The sequence below is a fragment of the Ooceraea biroi genome, chromosome 6, assembly GCF_003672135.1.
Source record: "Ooceraea biroi isolate clonal line C1 chromosome 6, Obir_v5.4, whole genome shotgun sequence".
In the NCBI taxonomy this organism is placed as follows: domain Eukaryota; kingdom Metazoa; phylum Arthropoda; class Insecta; order Hymenoptera; family Formicidae; genus Ooceraea; species Ooceraea biroi.
The window spans coordinates 5846742-5863884 of NC_039511.1; the positions used below are offsets into that span (position 1 = coordinate 5846742).

The window sequence follows — 17143 nt, forward strand, 5'->3', positions numbered from 1 at the left end:
CAGGGACTTTCGTGGGACAAACCTAAGAAGCCATCATTTTGCACAAGATTAACGAACAGAGTTGTTGAGACCGGCATGAGAATAAGACTGACCTGCACCGTTCTCGGTAATCCGGAACCACGTGTTTATTGGACCAAAGATGGCGAAAAATTGGATGCATCAACCAGTTGTTGCAAAACGCGATACGAGAACGGTATGGCCTATTTGGAGTTATATGATACAGTCCCCGAAGATGCCGGAATCTACACATGTATAGCTGAGAACGTTCATGGCACTTCGAGTACCGAGTCCACCTTAAAAGTTTATTCCGATTACAAGCCTACGCACATGCCACCAACTTTTGTAAGATCAATCACAGGTACATTTATGAGACATATATATTTTAAAACATGCTAGTCAATTTACACACACGTTGTATCAATGTCAATTCGTTTTCTCACAGATATTTATCGATATGCAGACCGCAAGCTGATTCTAGAATGTCGGGTACGAGCACATCCAATTCCTTCGGTCTCCTGGCTGAGGAACGGGCAGATTCTACAAGGGCAGCGTTACAAGCAGAGCTATCTTGACGATGATGTCCATCGATTGGAAATAACAGATCCTAATATCGCGGATAACGGGCAATATACGTGCCGCGCAACGAACGACTTACGTACCGAAGAGATATCTCACATGGTTTATATCGAAGGTGATTAGAATATCGCAAATCATGAATCGGTATAAGTATTTTCTAATTATATTGTACATAAGCAAGAACGTAATTGGCGTAACAGATCGAGATTGGCAGCCTGCGAGCCGAAACGATCGAAGTTTGAGCGATGAAACTCGATTCGAAGTTGCACGACGACCACAATTCTCCAACTTGTTGAAAGATTATTGTGTACCTACTGGTGGAACAATCGCCCTACAAGTAGAAGTCAAGGGTAAGTCATCTATACACGTCAAGATTCGGAATCTTCATCGAGCTTATTGTAGGTGTACCAACTCCGGAAGTGAAGTGGTTACGCGGTGATCAAAGGGAGCCGATCGCGATACCAAAAGCAAGAACCTTTACCGAGCGTGGATTGCACACGTTAATTGTACCGGAAGCGACAGAATCAGAAAGGGGTACATATGTGTGTAGAGCAATCAACGCTTATGGACAAGTGGATATGAGTGCAATGGTGGACGTAGTATCAGCAAGCGCCATTGATGGAGGAAAACCGGCAGTATTTGTTTCGAGACCGGCCAAAAAATCGATCGACGTTACTGTTGGCGAGGATGTTAGTATTTCCTTCCGAGTCCAAGGAGTCCCCAAGCCGCGTGGTAAGGATCAACAAGGCGATTCTTGATTTTTCGTATTCGCAATCTTAAAGTATCGACAAGTTATTAGAATTATTAGAACTCGCTTTTCTTTCATCTGATTGTTTGATATTTTGATGTGTTTCTTTTCTTTTATATTTTCCGTTTGCATCTCTTTTCTTTTGTTACTTTCTTTTTGTTATTTTAGTAACGTGGATGAAGGGATTAACGGATATTACGGATGGACCGAGATCATACAAGGAGAGCATTGATGATTATGTCAGATTAATATTAAAAAGAGTTGTACCTTCTGACGAGGGTACTTACTGCATTTTAGTTAAGAATAGATATGGTTGCGACAGAAGTTTCTTCTCGATCAAGGTGAGATCTTTCATAAACAATTGGATAAACAATTAGATAAACAATTGAGTAAAGAAAGATATGCAATCAGTAATGCGTTATAAACAGGTAAAACAACGTGCAAGATCATTAACTCCTTCGCCAGATTGGAACTCTGTTACTGAGACAGTAGAGGACCGCGATGATGACATGTCTTATGTGAGAAGTAAGTTTTACAATTATTTTATAAAACTGTCTTAGAAAAAATTGCTTTTTAAGAATAGTGAAATCTTGTACCATTTTTTACAAGATTTAAAAAATATTGAAACACACCGTTCACACGAGCATTGTTAACGTGAGATACAATAGATTGCAATTATATAATCCACTTGAGAATTGCATTAACTTGTATATCTCAAGTTATTAAAATTAGAATGACAAACAGTTCGCACTACCTGCTACATCATACACTTTGGCTACAATTTCAATGGCTAGATGCCAGTTAGTGCACCTGAACTAAGCAGCCGCGGGCAAACTGGCGTCAATATTTAGTTTGATAATTCATTGGATTAATATATCAATCGAAGATCTCCTTAGGCATGCGTAATCTTCGAAACAAACGAGGTGTTATGCTCATATTATCTCTCAATTGAATCCAAAATTAGCGCATTCACGAAATATCGTAGGTAGCGCTTGTAACGTGAAATAACACCCATGTTTCCTTCGCTCGACGAACATCTCGAGTTATTTTAGTTTGCCTTCCTTACTCATCTCCCACCAGGTCTCGCAGACTCTACAAATTCGAAATTCAGTCGTCGTCGGAACGCGAATCATTTCGTGTGCCCTATTTTCCGAAACCTTGAGTTTTATTACTTTGTGCTTAAAAAAAGAGTAACGTTTCGCGAAAAATAATTTGTTTTACTCTTTAAGTTTTCTTATCAATATTTTCAATATTCTTTTATTAATACTATATTATATTGTCGCAAACTTATTTTATTTAATTTTTAAAACTATTATTACATAATATAATTAAATGTTACATGAATCTGTTTTGTTTGTTTAATATCACAACATATTTATTAGATTATACATATTCAGTGTTATATACAATCGATTATATTAATATAAATATATATATTAGAAAGAAATGAAATGAAATTTATTATGAAGCCGCACGATCATGGAATTGTCGTCGATGATGAAAACGGGAAAATTATTTCACGTTTGAGACATTCATGGTCCAATAAGGATTGTTTAATTATTGATTTTTTAGAATATCTATATGGACACCGAGGTTGGTTAATAAACAAAAATAATTTAGAATTTTTTCGAAAAAGCAAACATATTTTATATAAATATAAAAAATCCAATTATAAGTATTTATAACAAACTTCATAATAATTGTGCATGATTTTTATTAGATGTACCCGGTCCGATTAGTAGTGAACCCGTTGTTATTGATGGTGGAAAAAATTGGTTGTCACTAAGTTGGGGTAAAGCGGAAAGAAGGGGACCCGCGCCAGTGATTGCTTACAAAGTCGACGCTTGGCTCTTAGGCGGTGACGGAGGTGCACGATGGGTAGAGGTAAATGAGAAACAATATCCCTAATTAAAAACCTTTTTATTTCAATTTATTGTTATCTTAAATCTATTCTTATTTCAATTTCGCTAGTTGGGTATTACACCGATCAACGCGTTCGATGCGTTCAATTTGCGGCCAGGCGGAGAATACAAGTTCCGCGTGACTCCGCGAAATCGTTATGGTTGGGGCGAACCGGTTACCATGACGAGCTCGGCGTTAGTGAGCGAGAACACCGATCTTCCGGAATTCACCAAAATTCTTCCAGGTCAATTGAAAGCCCTCGAGGGAACGCCGATAGAATTAGAATGCGAGGTAAAGACGCAAGGCTGCAATAGTTTTGCCACGGTACTTCATACATTCTCTCTTGAATTATTTCTTCCAGGTTCGTGGAGATTCCAAGACGGAAGTGCGATGGTACCGCGAAACAACAGAGATAGACCCGCACGGTGATTCACGATTCTCGATACGTCACGATGGTTCTAAATGTTCCTTAACGATTGCAAACGTCAAAGAGAATGATTCTGGAAGATACGTTTGTGAAGCGAACAATAAAATCGGTAGAGTCTCCTCGTTTGCTAGGGTCCTCGTTGTTACCGATCCAAAAATCATCGAAGCTGACGCAAAACTTAGGTAAGTACCTACAATATGTGTCACTGCAATAAATTAATATATTATTGCATTGCAACAATAAGACAACTACCAATAACATTTCACGATTCCATCAGAAATGTGAACGCCGAATCTGAGGATAGACCACCGCAATTCACGATGAGAATACGCGACAGACGAGTGCAGACGACGTACCCGGTGAGGCTTACCTGTCAAGTCACCGGACATCCTGTGCCAGAGATTATGTGGTATAAGAACGATGTGGAAATCTCTCAAGATGGTAATTATTAAGATTATTGATTCACATTTATTAACATTATGTCCGAGAATTTCTGCGTTGATCTTGCATCGCGAACATTCTTTGGTTCTCAGATCGCCACATCTTCTGGGACGACGACTCAAACTTCCACACTTTGGAGATCATTCATTCCACCCTCGACGACTCCGGATGCTACATGGCAACAGCGAGAAACGTAAATGGCTCGGTGTCTTGTCGATGCATCCTCGTAGTAGACAAGGGAATTCGCGCCTACATCGCTCCGGAATTCCTACGTGGCCTCGATGCGGCTTACACGATCCCCTTGGGCGGTGAATTACGGATGTCCGCGCAACTTGAGGCTTACCCAAGTGTCGGTGTGGTCTGGTGAGCGTTGTTACGACTAAAGCAGAGAGCATTTACATTATCAAATTAAACAAAACTCCGTCGGTAAGCTGATTTCGCTGATTTTGACATGTTGAGCCAAATCTCGAGTCTCATTTTGTTGGTGTTACGCGGCTTGGCTCACAGCTTTCCATCAGTAAGTGCTATTTCACAGTCATGGCAAATAGTACTACATGACGAAAGTTACGCACTTCATTGGATGATGCAACAAGCCAGCCTTTGAGCCAAGTAAAACGTAATTAAATGCGAGAATCGCAAATATATTTACGAGCTTCGTCTTGATAGAAATTTTAATAGATTTCTGCGGTGTAGGCTGACTCGAGATTCGACTGGAAGTTTAGCTCAATTTGATAATGTAAATCTGCTGAAACAACTTTTGCATTCTCGGTAACACGATTCGCAATACAGGATTCCTTACCCTCATAATCCCATTTTTGCATCTAGGCATCGCGATGGTATTCGTCTGCGACCTAGCAGAAGGGCCATAATGACGTTAAGCCACGACGGCACTGTTCAATTTTGTCTGGCTAACGTCACCGCTCGAGACGCTGGAGTTTACACCTGCACGGCGACTAATGCTGTCGGTCATGCCGAAACATCGACCAGAATGGCTGTCATCACTGACGTGGTCCAAGATCAGTTCTTCGCTGATGGGCCCGCCAACGTTACAAGCGCATCTCCAGATATACCGTAAGTCCGATCATCGTAATGTCATCATTATGCATCAACGGCAAAGTTGCGAATAACTATGAAATCGCGAGACTTTCAGGTACTCGAAGGAACCTCTTTTCGTTACGAAACCGTTATCTACCGAAGCAGTCGAGGGCGATACGGTCGTCATACTGTGCGAGGTGGTCGGAGATCCTAAGCCAGAAGTGATATGGTTGCGCGATTTTCTCAAGGTAAGCTGGACGACCTCAATCTCTTTAATTTATCGTGGCTCTCCGCTCCTTTTCGAATGAAGTTAGACGGTGACGATAGTGCACTGTAAATAAACTGCAAAGGGAAAATGCCCAATATGTCAATAATTAATCAGTCGTAAATTAAATTAAATTATGACCAGCCGACTAGGGAGAAACGTACCTTGCGCAAATGGTCGGTAGAAAAGACGCGTGTCTAATGCCGCTTTGATCCACGTTATGTGGGTCAAGTTGCGAAAAAGAAACGGCCACGTAACGGAGCGTGTTATACCCATAAACGGGCAAGGCATTGTATGCGCCGAGGAAACGGCATTGACATTGGGTGGCCTTTAAATGGTTGCGACGCGTTACGTCACATGACGTTTTTTATACGGACGGAGAAATAAGAAATTCTCGGCACATCGTACACGAGAAAGGGATCGGTCGTCCTGCTGATCGACGATCCGCTGATCCAAGATGGAAAATGGAAGTGATGCGTCGACCTGAAGAAGTAATGCGCGTCTACGTCACTCCGCGATATCTGCATGATCGCGAGATGTGTGTACGGAACAGTTGTCCCCACTTGTCGTCAGCCATAAGCTGGCAGCTTTCTTCGTCGATGGATCGGTCGTAACGAGCGGCAAAACAGTCGTCGTGTAACTTTAGCGAATGAACAGCCTCTCCGATCTCCGAGTGATACTCCGACTATGTGATACGATATCACCGTGCCCTGTCTCATTTGAAAAGCGAATTACTATTTTAATGTACTTAGTTCGTTCCGCGATTAAAGTTACAATCTGTAACAATCGGCAAATACACAACAAATATTGGATGAACGATACTCATAAAAAAATCAGATTTAACTCGATGTGATATCGACGATAACGTAAGTCTAACATTTTGTTGTTAAGTACTAAGTGACTAATCAAAATTAATATAATAAAATTATTAATTAATATAATATAATATTAATTCTTAATTAATATTTTATTATTTTCTATATTTAGTAATTATAATTCGTAAATATATTAATAATTATATTAAGTTTTTAATATATAAATCATATAATCAATAATATCTTATTAGTTAAACAAGATTTTATAAGTCCAAAACTAAGATGAACTCGTTAAAATAATTATAAATTTGTACTACATCAAATTCATTTATCGAAAAATTGACAATGCAAATTTCTTCTTTTACCATTTGTGAATATGCAACAATATTGCAAATACATTATGCACTCGTTTAAATAACATATTTAATTGCAATTAAAGATGGAAAATTGGAATAAAAAATTGAAAAAAAGAAGGAAGAGAAGTTAATTGCTAATAAATTATCTTTAATTGAGTCCATACTATGTTTTGCCGTGTGGGAATATAAACGGAGCTTGCTACACAACACAGCATCGACAGCATCGCCGAGTCCTTGCGAACTATCTCCAAGACGATTTATATCTACATTTTGCAATCGGGAAGTATCCTCCGCATAAATTTCAGCGTAGGCGACGTAATGTGACAGGTGCAAGATAGATACATCTCGGAGGGTTCATTATGTCGCGATACGAATTCAAGGATCGAACGTTGCGTGGTTTATCGATGTCTAGACGCGCTATTAATTCAAATCGAATCGCTAGATCGATGAGGAATGAGCGTACACGAGGGTACACGGTGATATGCGTAATGTTCGCTCGTGTAATACGCACAACCAGATCAGACTGCAACGATCTGTTCGACTTTCGCTCCCTATATGGGCTAGAGCCATGACGAAGACATCTCTCACCTCTCTTTCGTTGCTGTCCTTTTCGCTACCAATACCGCACGCTGAATTTTAACCCCGTCTTGAGGATCTTGCGTAACAACTAACGTCCAAAGTTTCATCGTGCGTGCTGCGAAATTTCAGCGCGGCTCGCCACGGGACATTGAAGAGAAACGCAATCGCTTTACGCGTTACGGTGACGATCGAGGACGCGTTAAGCGTCATCCGGGACGTGTATCTTCAGTATTAATCGCTATTCCGTGAGCCTAATGCTGCCAGCGGATGACGTCCCGCGAGATTTGCGGAGACGAAGCATCCAAATCTATGTGCGTCTATATCGTTACTTTGAATCATTCCTTCGTGCCTGCTCGGCGATTTCGCGCTGCATCACGTAGCCGAGCTATGCCGTGTTATTGTCGTCAGCGATAAAACTCGGACGCGTGAAGTGAAGTAAGTAGGAACGGAACGCGCGTGTGATAAGAAGTAGTAACGTCTCGATTACGGCTGCATTCGACTGCAGTCGCATTAAACACTCGCGATTCGCGTTTCTTGGCTCGGCGATCTCCTGCACGTTCATGATTTAACACGAGTCTTCCCTTGCAGCCTGACTATTACAGGGACGCACCTCACTTCCGCCTAGTGGGTGCAGGGCCACAGTACCGATTGGAGATTCCTTACGCCAAGCTCGACTTCACCGGAACGTACTCCGTGATAGCCCGCAACTGCCATGGAGAGGCAAAGGCTGTGATTTCTTTGCAGATCTACGCTAAAGGTGAGCAAGCAAACAAAACTTTCTTGTACCTCGCGCGAATTCACACCAGCGATTCTTCTTTCTCAGGCCAGGGCAAGGAAGAACAAACGCAAAAGTCTCAAGGGTAAGTTATTATTACATAAAATTTAATTTAATTGTTACTTTAGCTCCATTTACAAGAAAGCGTACGATTATGATTGTAGCAAGGTGCTGACCCTGCCGATCATAAAGAGGGAACTGCGGGACATTAGGTGTTGCGACGGCGACGCTGTTTCTCTCGAGTGCAAAGTTTACGCCACGCCGGAACCGCCTTTAATTCGCTGGGAGCGCGGAGGCAAGGTAATAAACTGCATTAAGGTCTCACATTAACGTCGCGAAATGAGCGACCTGCAATCTACAGAAAATATTTTCTTTTGTCAGATTATAGCTATGGTGGGCGACTTTGCCAGCGAATTTGACGGTGAAACGGCGCGGTTAAGCATCCAGCACGTCTATCCCGAGGATGAGGAAGAGTACACGTGTGTAGCTTACAACGACCTTGGAAAAGCTTATACATCAGCCTGCCTGGTCGTTGATGGTAATTTTATATAACTGACTACTTCACAAAAGCGACGCAAGTAAAATCGCGACGCGAAGTGCGATTCTCTCGATCTCTTTCACTTGCGCTCGTATTTATTATGCTAATCGTCGGGTACTTTCTAAGTTTGCGCAACGCGTGACTGATGAACCTTAGTCAATCATGACTTCGTACAAAGACAGCGCATTCATACGCGCATGACACGACGACAAGCCGAAGCTTAAATGTAATTAATCTGATGTTAACGTAAAGAAACTGAACAATTGCGCGTATTATATAGTGCCCGAAGGGAAGGAGAATATACTGAGCCAGAGATTAACGAGGCCGGTAGGTTTGCTGTCAGCGGGCTCGACGCCGAGATCAACACCGCGATCGACGCCGATCAGAAGTTTATCGCCGACAGTTTCGCGTAAGTGAAAGTATTATTAAAGCAGCGAAAATATACAATATATTACGTGTGCAAATTAATTCAGTGTCTTTTTTGGAAGAAATTAGAAGTTTAATAGAATGTAAAAGTAGATTTTGTTGACGCTAGATATTTGTAGATGCAGAAAAGGAATAAAGAGATGATGATTTGGAAGATAATCATCAAACTGTTTCGCAGATGGCCGTGAATTTAGATCGCCGCAGGTTCTGTCGCGAAGCAGCCCATCAAGGCGACCGAAGGTCTGTCCACCGAAATTTTACGCGGTGCCGCACAATCGTTTGGTCCAAGAAGGCGAGACGGTACGCTTCCAATGCGCCGTTATCGGCCATCCCGCACCTTGGATAAGGTGGGACAAGAATAGCACCATCGTAACGCCAAGTGCGAGGATCTCCATCAAGGAACGGGACGACGTTAAGATACTCGAGATCGTCGACGTAATGCGGGAGGATGCTGCTCTCTACAGGGTGACGGCGGAGAACGACTTTGGTCGGATTGAAGCCAGCGCTCGTCTCGAAATAATAAGTACGTATACATCTCTGATGCAAAAGACGTTCTTCCGATGTTATTTTATTAATCTCATTAGTTTCGTGTGTCATATAATTAATTTTATACATATGTAATTACACAAGTATATAATTAATTATACACATATAAATAAAAAAAAGGTCGACACGAACCGACAAGTCGGACTATCAGAACCAGAAGCGCCTCACCCAGAACCTACCCTTCGTTCGATCGAAGCCTCCTCCCGACAACGAGCAGACTAAACAGCCGCTTACAGTTGGAGTGCCGCATAAGAGGGACTCCGGGCGTGACACCAACATGGTACAGGTAAGCGGAGACTTCAACGCATGTTAAACCTGAGACGAAATATATCTCTTGAATCATTCCCAGGAACGGGCGGCCATTAGAACGATCCGCGCGAATAAAAAGACACTTCGACGGCACAACAGCCAAAATCGAAATAACGAAAGTGAAAGCTAGCGACGCGGGTGAATACACTTGCGTGGCGACCAATGTCCTTGGGTCAACGAGGAGTAGCTGTCAGGTGAACGGAGTTATCTGCCACCATTTTCTTTTCGAAAATCTTCCGTTATATTATCTCATAAATTTATGATATTTGCAGGTGACTGTACTGGATCCCCATGATTCTGCTGTCACGGACAGGAGCGCACCGCGATTCGTGCAATCGCTACGGGAAGAATCGATCGTTATGGAAAATCATTCGTATGAATTGCAGACCGGAGTCATAGGTAAAACTTAATTTATTTCTTAAACTTGTGCTTAGCTAACTTGTCGAGACAATTAAATGTAATTTGTAATAAAATGCGCTACCTTTTTATGTTTACGTCTCAGGCACGCCTCCATTCACGGTCACTTGGTCCAAAGATGGCCGCGAATTACCAGACAATGATTATTATAAATACGTCGTGTACGGAGATGGTGGCGTTGCACTCAGATTATCTGAAGTTCGACCGCAGGATGCTGGTGAATATGTCTGCGTAGTGCAAAATGATTTTGGTGTTGCGTCCTGTAGTGGGCTTTTCGCTGTGCAAGGTTCGCTTCCAAATTATTACTTTGATTCCAATATTGTTAAATCATATTTCATATTAATATTTCACGTGTTTCAAACTAGATTACAAAGATGTTTCCAAATTAGTGCCTCAATTCACAAAGACTCCGTTATCAGTTACCGTCGCTAAAGGCACTACCGCATGTTTCTGCGCTCGAGTGCAATGTGGAAGGACTATGGAAATTATATGGACAATTAATAGAAAAGACGCCCGTGAAAATGCAAAGTGTAAAGTAAGTTAAATAAAAAAATATGCATATAGGACAACTTAATTAATTATCTATTTATGCATTCCTAGATCGCAAAAGACGGAAACGTCAGTATCTTAAGAATAAGCGGCGTGTCAGCACGCGACACGGGTGAGATTCGGTGCACAGCTTCCGTGAACGGAAAGGGTCCATCTATTAGCTGCGTCGCCAAGTTGCGATTGCAGCGATCGCCATACAATCTCACTGAATATGCGACGAAGCCCGAAGACATCCAGTTTCCAGCACAATCCAAGCTGTCGCCGACGAATACTAAACCCACAATTATGCCGGAAAAAGTTGCAGCGCTGTCATCACTGAAACGTCGACGAAGATGCGAAGAATCGGCAACGCGTACAAGATCATCTTCGTTTCCGCGGCCGACTGCATCGTGCATCAAACACATTTCTCCTTTGCCGACAAGAAAACGCATTTCCAACAATACTTTGAGTGATTTGAGTATTCGGAAACCGCGATTTGGGAACGATCCGTCGACGCGAAGAATCGTAGAGAAAGATCTAGACGGTAACGTGGAACTTGCAAAAGACAAAAGTTCATCGTTACACGAGAAAGATGCAATTGACAGTTTACCATCATCAGCAGAAACGGAGCGACTCTCTCCTCGGGACACTGGCGTCATATCGAACGAAAAGTATGCGGAATCAGGTTTAGAAGAGGAGTTGACAAAAGCTGCGATCATAAAAGAGCCAACTGACGTCACCGTATTTAGAGGAAGCAAGGCGGTGCTGAGAGCCGCTTATCTAGGATGCCCCGAACCGATGGTCAAGTGGCTCCGAGTGGTAAGTTGATTTTTCTCGCTCGTAATATCAACTTCTTCGGCTACAACTAATAAGTACGCACGAGGCATTCGCCTGATGTGATAGTTTAACGACGCACATTGCGTAATTCTGATCTCCCGCTCAAGCAGATTCTGTAAGACAGACGGTGTAAAGCAATAGTAGTCTATATAAAAGCAGCCACTGTCTTTCTCGACGCTCGTTCTCGACAATGAGCGCACTGTTCCGCGATTAAACATACGTCAACATAAATCAGTGCGATCCCACAATTCCCGTTAAATTAAATAAACAGATTCCGTGAGTGATTTACGTCACGTTGCAGTCGCGCATGAAACGCGACTAATTTCTCGTACGCAGAAATTGGTTATTAGTTATTCATGAAATGGTCATTTGCTTATCGATCTTCGTGATCGCGGGAACGAAATTTCTTGCTTATCATGCATGATGACATCCCCACCAAAATGTGGCAAACGTGTAAACCTCGGGAAAGCCAATCGAATTACATAGGTGCCAGTCCTCTTGTCTCCCGCACAGCCACGTAGCGGGAACGTCGTCGCAGCTGGCGATAATCAACATTATCTGCGGTATATTGGTTCTTAAGTACTTGTATCTGCAACATACATTTCATGTACGACAAAACCTCGTTGTTTGAATTTCAGAATCGCGAACTACGGCCGGACGGGAAGGTCGGGATAGCCAGCGGAAACGGCGTGTCTTGCTTGACACTTGATGACGTAACGTACGATCACGCTGGAAAATACGAGATCTCCGTGGAGAATTCACTGGGCAAGGAACGACGATTCTTCAGTTTGGCCGTCGAAGGTGAGCCATCCGTTTGTTTTCTTCTCGCTAGATTAACGTTCGAAATTTTATGACACGCTGCGAGGCCGTGTCTCGGCGCTGCTCGATGCTCGTGCAACCTTGGCTTAATCAAACTTAATTACGCGGAGTGTATCAACGCCACAGAGCGACGATACTGTTTGCCGGCGGCATTTCCCTATGAATCGTTTCACGAGCGCAATTTAGAACGAGAAACATCGTTTCATTGTTCAACGTCCAACGTAAGTACGCGTTGCACGGTCCAGTTCCTGTCTTCGCGTACCAAGGTAGACGGCAGTCTCACGTGACACACCGCGCAATAATTCCTTCTTTCCGCACGTTTCCACCGCTTCGTTTCCTCTTCTGACATTCGGCTCCACCTCTTCTTCCTCTCCCCTTGAGATTGCCTGTCTAATTGTAAGTATCAGCGAAGGCACGCATCTACCGTGAGAAGGAGTATGTCACGACGACGTAACGCGTAATGACGTGTGGATCCTTGCGAAACACGTGCGACCGCTACCGAGTCTGTGCTTGTAACATTTAATGCTCTAACAGTTAGAGCATTAAATGTTACAAGCACAGACTCAGTAGCGGTTAATTAAACGCTCGTAAAATCGAAGTAAATTAATCGCGTAGATGAAACAGCAACGTGTGCTACGAATACTGGTTTTTGGCAAAGAGTCGGAAATGTAGCGTTTGAACGGTCCTCATTCTGTTAAAGGAGAGAATTTCGATTTTTTCATCAGGTCCACCCGAGCCACTCACGGACAAACCAAGTGTAAGTCTCAGCACCGGACGGGCCACGATCGTTTGGCGATCGCCACCTTACGACGGAGGCCGCACAGTGATCGGTTATACTGTGGAAGCGAAACGCACCAGTGAAAGCACGTGGATGGTAATCGCTGAGCGTTGTCATTCGCTGAGTCACACGATATCGACAATTGGAAATTCCGTGGTGCCGGGTGAGAGTTATTGTTTCCGCATTCGAGCTGAGAACATCCACGGACTCAGCGATCCGGGCATGGAATCCGATCCCGTCAGAATACCAAAGGAAGGAGAAATAATGTTCCACGACGAAGAAGAAGGTAATTGTTCTTGAAGATATTAATTTAACTGTAAAATTGAAAATATTTTTCTATATTAGTCGCAATGTCTCTTTTTATGAGATACGCATTTAAAAAAAGATTTGTTTAAAAAACGCACTTAAAAAATTAAAAATATTTAAAACTAGTTAACTGATGATCATAATAATTATATTATTTTTTAGACGAATTCGAACCGAGCTTCGAAGCTCGCGTGGTAAATCCGGAAGAAGGACGACTCTTTGCTGAGAGATATGACGTTCTTGAAGAGCTGGGTAAAGGACGATACGGTATAGTAAAAAAAGTGATTGAACGAGCGACGGGCATGACACTTGCTGCAAAATTTGTCAGAACGATTAAGGCGAAGGATCGTGCGCAAGTGCGTGAAGAAATCAAAATTATGAACGCACTGAGACATCCTAAACTTTTGTTATTGGCTGCTGCTTATGAAAGTCCTCGTGAAACCGTGCTTATCACGGAGTAGTAAGTACACCTAATCAACTGATAAATAAATTATTAACAATTATTAAATTTCAATCAAGTTTTAATAAAGTTGTAATTCTCCAAGCCGTAATTCAAATGTCTCCTGCAGCATTTCAGGTGGAGAACTGTTCGAAAGAGTAGTTGCCGACGATTTCACATTAACGGAGAGAGACAGTATCCTTTTTATGAGACAAATTTGCCAAGGAGTTGAGTACATGCACAAGAACAATATCGTACATCTAGATCTGAAAGTACGTTCTTTCACAAATGACACTTAAGTATGATAAAACAAAATACGCGCGTATTAACGATTTCGTTTTCATAGCCGGAGAACGTAATGTGCCGTACGCGAACTTCTCATCAGATTAAACTGATCGATTTCGGATTGGCTCAGACTTTGAAATCCGACACACCGGTCAGAGTACTTTTTGGCACGCCAGAATTTGTTCCACCGGAAATCATAAGCTACGAGCCCATTGGCACTCAGTCAGACATGTGGAGTGTCGGCGTAATTTGTTACGTTCTGTAAGCGTTGATGATCTTTGAGCGAACTATTTGTAACGTGCAACTTAATTGTCAATCTAACTCTATTGCATAGACTGACCGGACTGTCGCCATTCATGGGAGATAACGATGCCGAGACATTTGCCAACATCACTCGAGCGGATTACGATCTGGAAGACGAAGCTTTCGACGCCGTCTCGAATGACGCCAAGGACTTCATTAGCGGCTTGCTCATTAAGCGAAAGGAGTACGTGTCTTGCTTTTTTGGAAGATATTCTTCCAAAATCATGTAAACTTAAATTTCCTACATATTTCTTTAATTATAGATTACGCATGTCGGCAACGCAATGTCTGGAACATTCGTGGATGGCGCAACACGCCGCAGCTACGAGTAAAGTAGTTTTGCCAACAGAAAAGCTGAAGAAGTTCATTATACGAAGGAAGTGGCAAGTACGTATTCGTAGGTCAATAATTTCAATAAAAATTATACAATCAGTTTTCTGCATGGTGTTAAAGAATGCCAAGTGTAATGTGAAGTTGATAAGCATTACCTAGAATTTAAAAAGTAACCCATGATAATATGTTTCAACTGACGGATTGCGAGTTAATGTAATGAATTTAATTGATATTCACCAATATGATTTTATTTTTATTATTCTTCTGGTAGCTTAATGATTTGTCTTAAAAATATTGTACATGTTTAATATCGCATAATATGCGTACGGCTCTCTGTAGTTTGAAAGTTGAATAATCTTAACATGCGTTTAAATCTTGTGCGTGCATGCGTCGCGCTCTTTGTTTTAACAGAAAACAGGAAACGCCATTCGCGCATTGGGAAGAATGGCGATCCTTTCAGCATACAGCAGACGCAGTCCCACACCCACAGCAGAGTCATCGCCTACGCTCGAGCACCAGATGGATAGCATTGAGATGCAGTATTCCGAGAATAGCACAAACTCGGACTACATCGATGAAAATGTGCAACATGTCGAGAAGAGCGCAGAAAGCGATATTGCAAAACCCGAATGCCGAACAAACTTACGTTCTGCCACGTGTGTAACAGAGATAAATATGCAGATACAAGGAACACCGACAGAGGAAAATAACTTGCGTGACTCTGTAGAGCGGATTGACACGGAGAAGGAAGAAATTTCTACGTTAGATGCTGAATTAATCTCAGAGAAAGGCACTCCGCGAACTTCCACGGTACATCTTGAGATTTTACTCTCGAGGAAGAACAAGGAAAGTGAAGAGCTTACCGAAAAATCGTCGAAAATGGAACAGTGTGTAACGTCAAAATCACAAACACCGCGCAAGGTGTTTCGAGGTGATTCGCGCGATTCGGGAATCGGTGATTGTAGTTCGACGAACCAGTTGATTTCTTCGTTGCAAGTAGACGAACTCGGAATAGTGTCCACTATCGAAGAAGAAGTAGATCATGAGGCACACAATCGCGAAAGTGAACATACAAAACAAACTACCGTGAAAAATCGACTAAGTTCGACAACAGGGATCCTAGTAAGTTTGACACAGAATAAAGAAATCCCTCTCCATGAAACAGGAAGTACCACGTGCGATGGCAAGGTAGTTACCAAGAATGGTGTGACTAAAACTTCGTGTGAAACTAATCCCATGCGGAAAGGTGTGTGCGATTGTAATCTTAAATCCTTTTGTAATGTTGATAATGATCGGACGTTATTAAAAAAATGTTACATTTTCGCAGCTACCAACGAGAATACGGACGCAAGGATACTAAGTGGCCGCTACCGTGATAAGTTCCTTCCAACCGGAAACGTGAGTCGCACGGCCAGAATATTCGAGAGGGAAAGCGGAACATCAAAATCGGAAAGCTCGCAGATCCCCGCGGCGCAACGCGCATATCCCGCCGCGATAGTCGTGGGAAAGGCGCACAACGAAAGGATACAGAAAGCCTTCGCATTCTGGAACAAATGAAAAAATATCTTTTGAAAAGCACATCGAACGAGCTACGAACCGAAACGAATAGATGCTTTTATCGTGTTTAAGAGGGATGGAAATGCGTTTACGAAACTTCATGGATATGTAGAGGAAGATTGCTGTTTAGGCACACAAGATATGCAGTTCGTTGAATCCGTAGTTGAGATATACTTGCTCGTCCTTATATTCGAAAATAAAATATTTTATCAGTTGCATTAACACACAGGTCGTGCCGATCTAATCAGAGAGACCTAACGATAAAACCAGCGATCATTCCCATGAATTTTTGCATACAACAGTTTGCAATGTTTGTTGACTGCACGTCGTAAAGTCTGCAGAAAGATTTGGTTCTAAGAATCCTTCTACGTTACAACCCGCTTATTAAATCTCTTTTATAAATGCCGTAATCACACTCACAAGTAGGGAAAGCTGCTTTTGCTGCGATGCAGACACGTAATATCGTTATTTAAGTTGTGAACGTACTTTCGGGGCATAGATCTGTGTCATATGATCAATGCTTTAGTCAGGTATATCTTGTGGATAAGACGCAGGTATATGTTTAAGAAACATGTACATAATGAAACGAAGATATTTCGCGAACAATTGGTTGTATTACATCTAGTTCACATGCGTACAAAACTGTACATGAAATTCGAAATTATTATTGAGTGTATCCCAACAACTGTATTGTACAGATAAAACGGGCAGCAGTTGTATTACTATCGTAAATTATTTACATAGAAAAATAAAGGATACATATCTACCTAAATGACTTATATTAATTCATACGGATATCTATT

The 17143-nt window shown here is 42.1% G+C and overlaps 1 protein-coding gene across 4 annotated transcripts in view; it reads left to right on the top strand.

Annotated features, from left to right (window-relative positions):
• Positions 1–17112, top strand: part of LOC105284959 — a 38569-nt gene extending 21457 nt beyond the window's left edge. The window contains exons 14-48 of one of the 4 annotated variants that reach the window (XM_026970170.1): positions 4–358; positions 443–691; positions 777–926; positions 979–1308; positions 1493–1665; positions 1753–1849; positions 3045–3208; positions 3296–3517; positions 3588–3835; positions 3931–4094; positions 4187–4457; positions 4920–5165; positions 5245–5377; positions 7733–7901; positions 7968–8004; positions 8084–8219; positions 8301–8457; positions 8738–8866; positions 9062–9406; positions 9550–9715; positions 9779–9932; positions 10011–10137; positions 10241–10441; positions 10521–10690; positions 10756–11227; positions 11306–11502; positions 12159–12321; positions 13065–13403; positions 13586–13883; positions 13993–14134; positions 14209–14408; positions 14482–14634; positions 14714–14837; positions 15195–16029; positions 16111–17112. In XM_026970170.1, the coding sequence (XP_026825971.1) occupies positions 4–358; positions 443–691; positions 777–926; positions 979–1308; positions 1493–1665; positions 1753–1849; positions 3045–3208; positions 3296–3517; positions 3588–3835; positions 3931–4094; positions 4187–4457; positions 4920–5165; positions 5245–5377; positions 7733–7901; positions 7968–8004; positions 8084–8219; positions 8301–8457; positions 8738–8866; positions 9062–9406; positions 9550–9715; positions 9779–9932; positions 10011–10137; positions 10241–10441; positions 10521–10690; positions 10756–11227; positions 11306–11502; positions 12159–12321; positions 13065–13403; positions 13586–13883; positions 13993–14134; positions 14209–14408; positions 14482–14634; positions 14714–14837; positions 15195–16029; positions 16111–16340 (7746 nt within the window). In that variant the 3' untranslated portion in view covers positions 16341–17112. Of the gene's footprint in view, positions 1–3; positions 359–442; positions 692–776; positions 927–978; positions 1309–1492; positions 1666–1752; positions 1850–3044; positions 3209–3295; positions 3518–3587; positions 3836–3930; positions 4095–4186; positions 4458–4919; positions 5166–5244; positions 5378–7732; positions 7902–7967; positions 8005–8083; positions 8220–8300; positions 8458–8737; positions 8867–9061; positions 9407–9549; positions 9716–9778; positions 9933–10010; positions 10138–10240; positions 10442–10520; positions 10691–10755; positions 11503–12158; positions 12322–13064; positions 13404–13585; positions 13884–13992; positions 14135–14208; positions 14409–14481; positions 14635–14713; positions 14838–15194; positions 16030–16110 lie in introns of all 4 variants that reach the window. The other 3 variants (XM_026970168.1, XM_026970169.1, XM_026970171.1) reach the window with 3 other exon arrangements.
• The last annotated feature ends 31 nt before the right edge of the window (positions 17113–17143 follow it).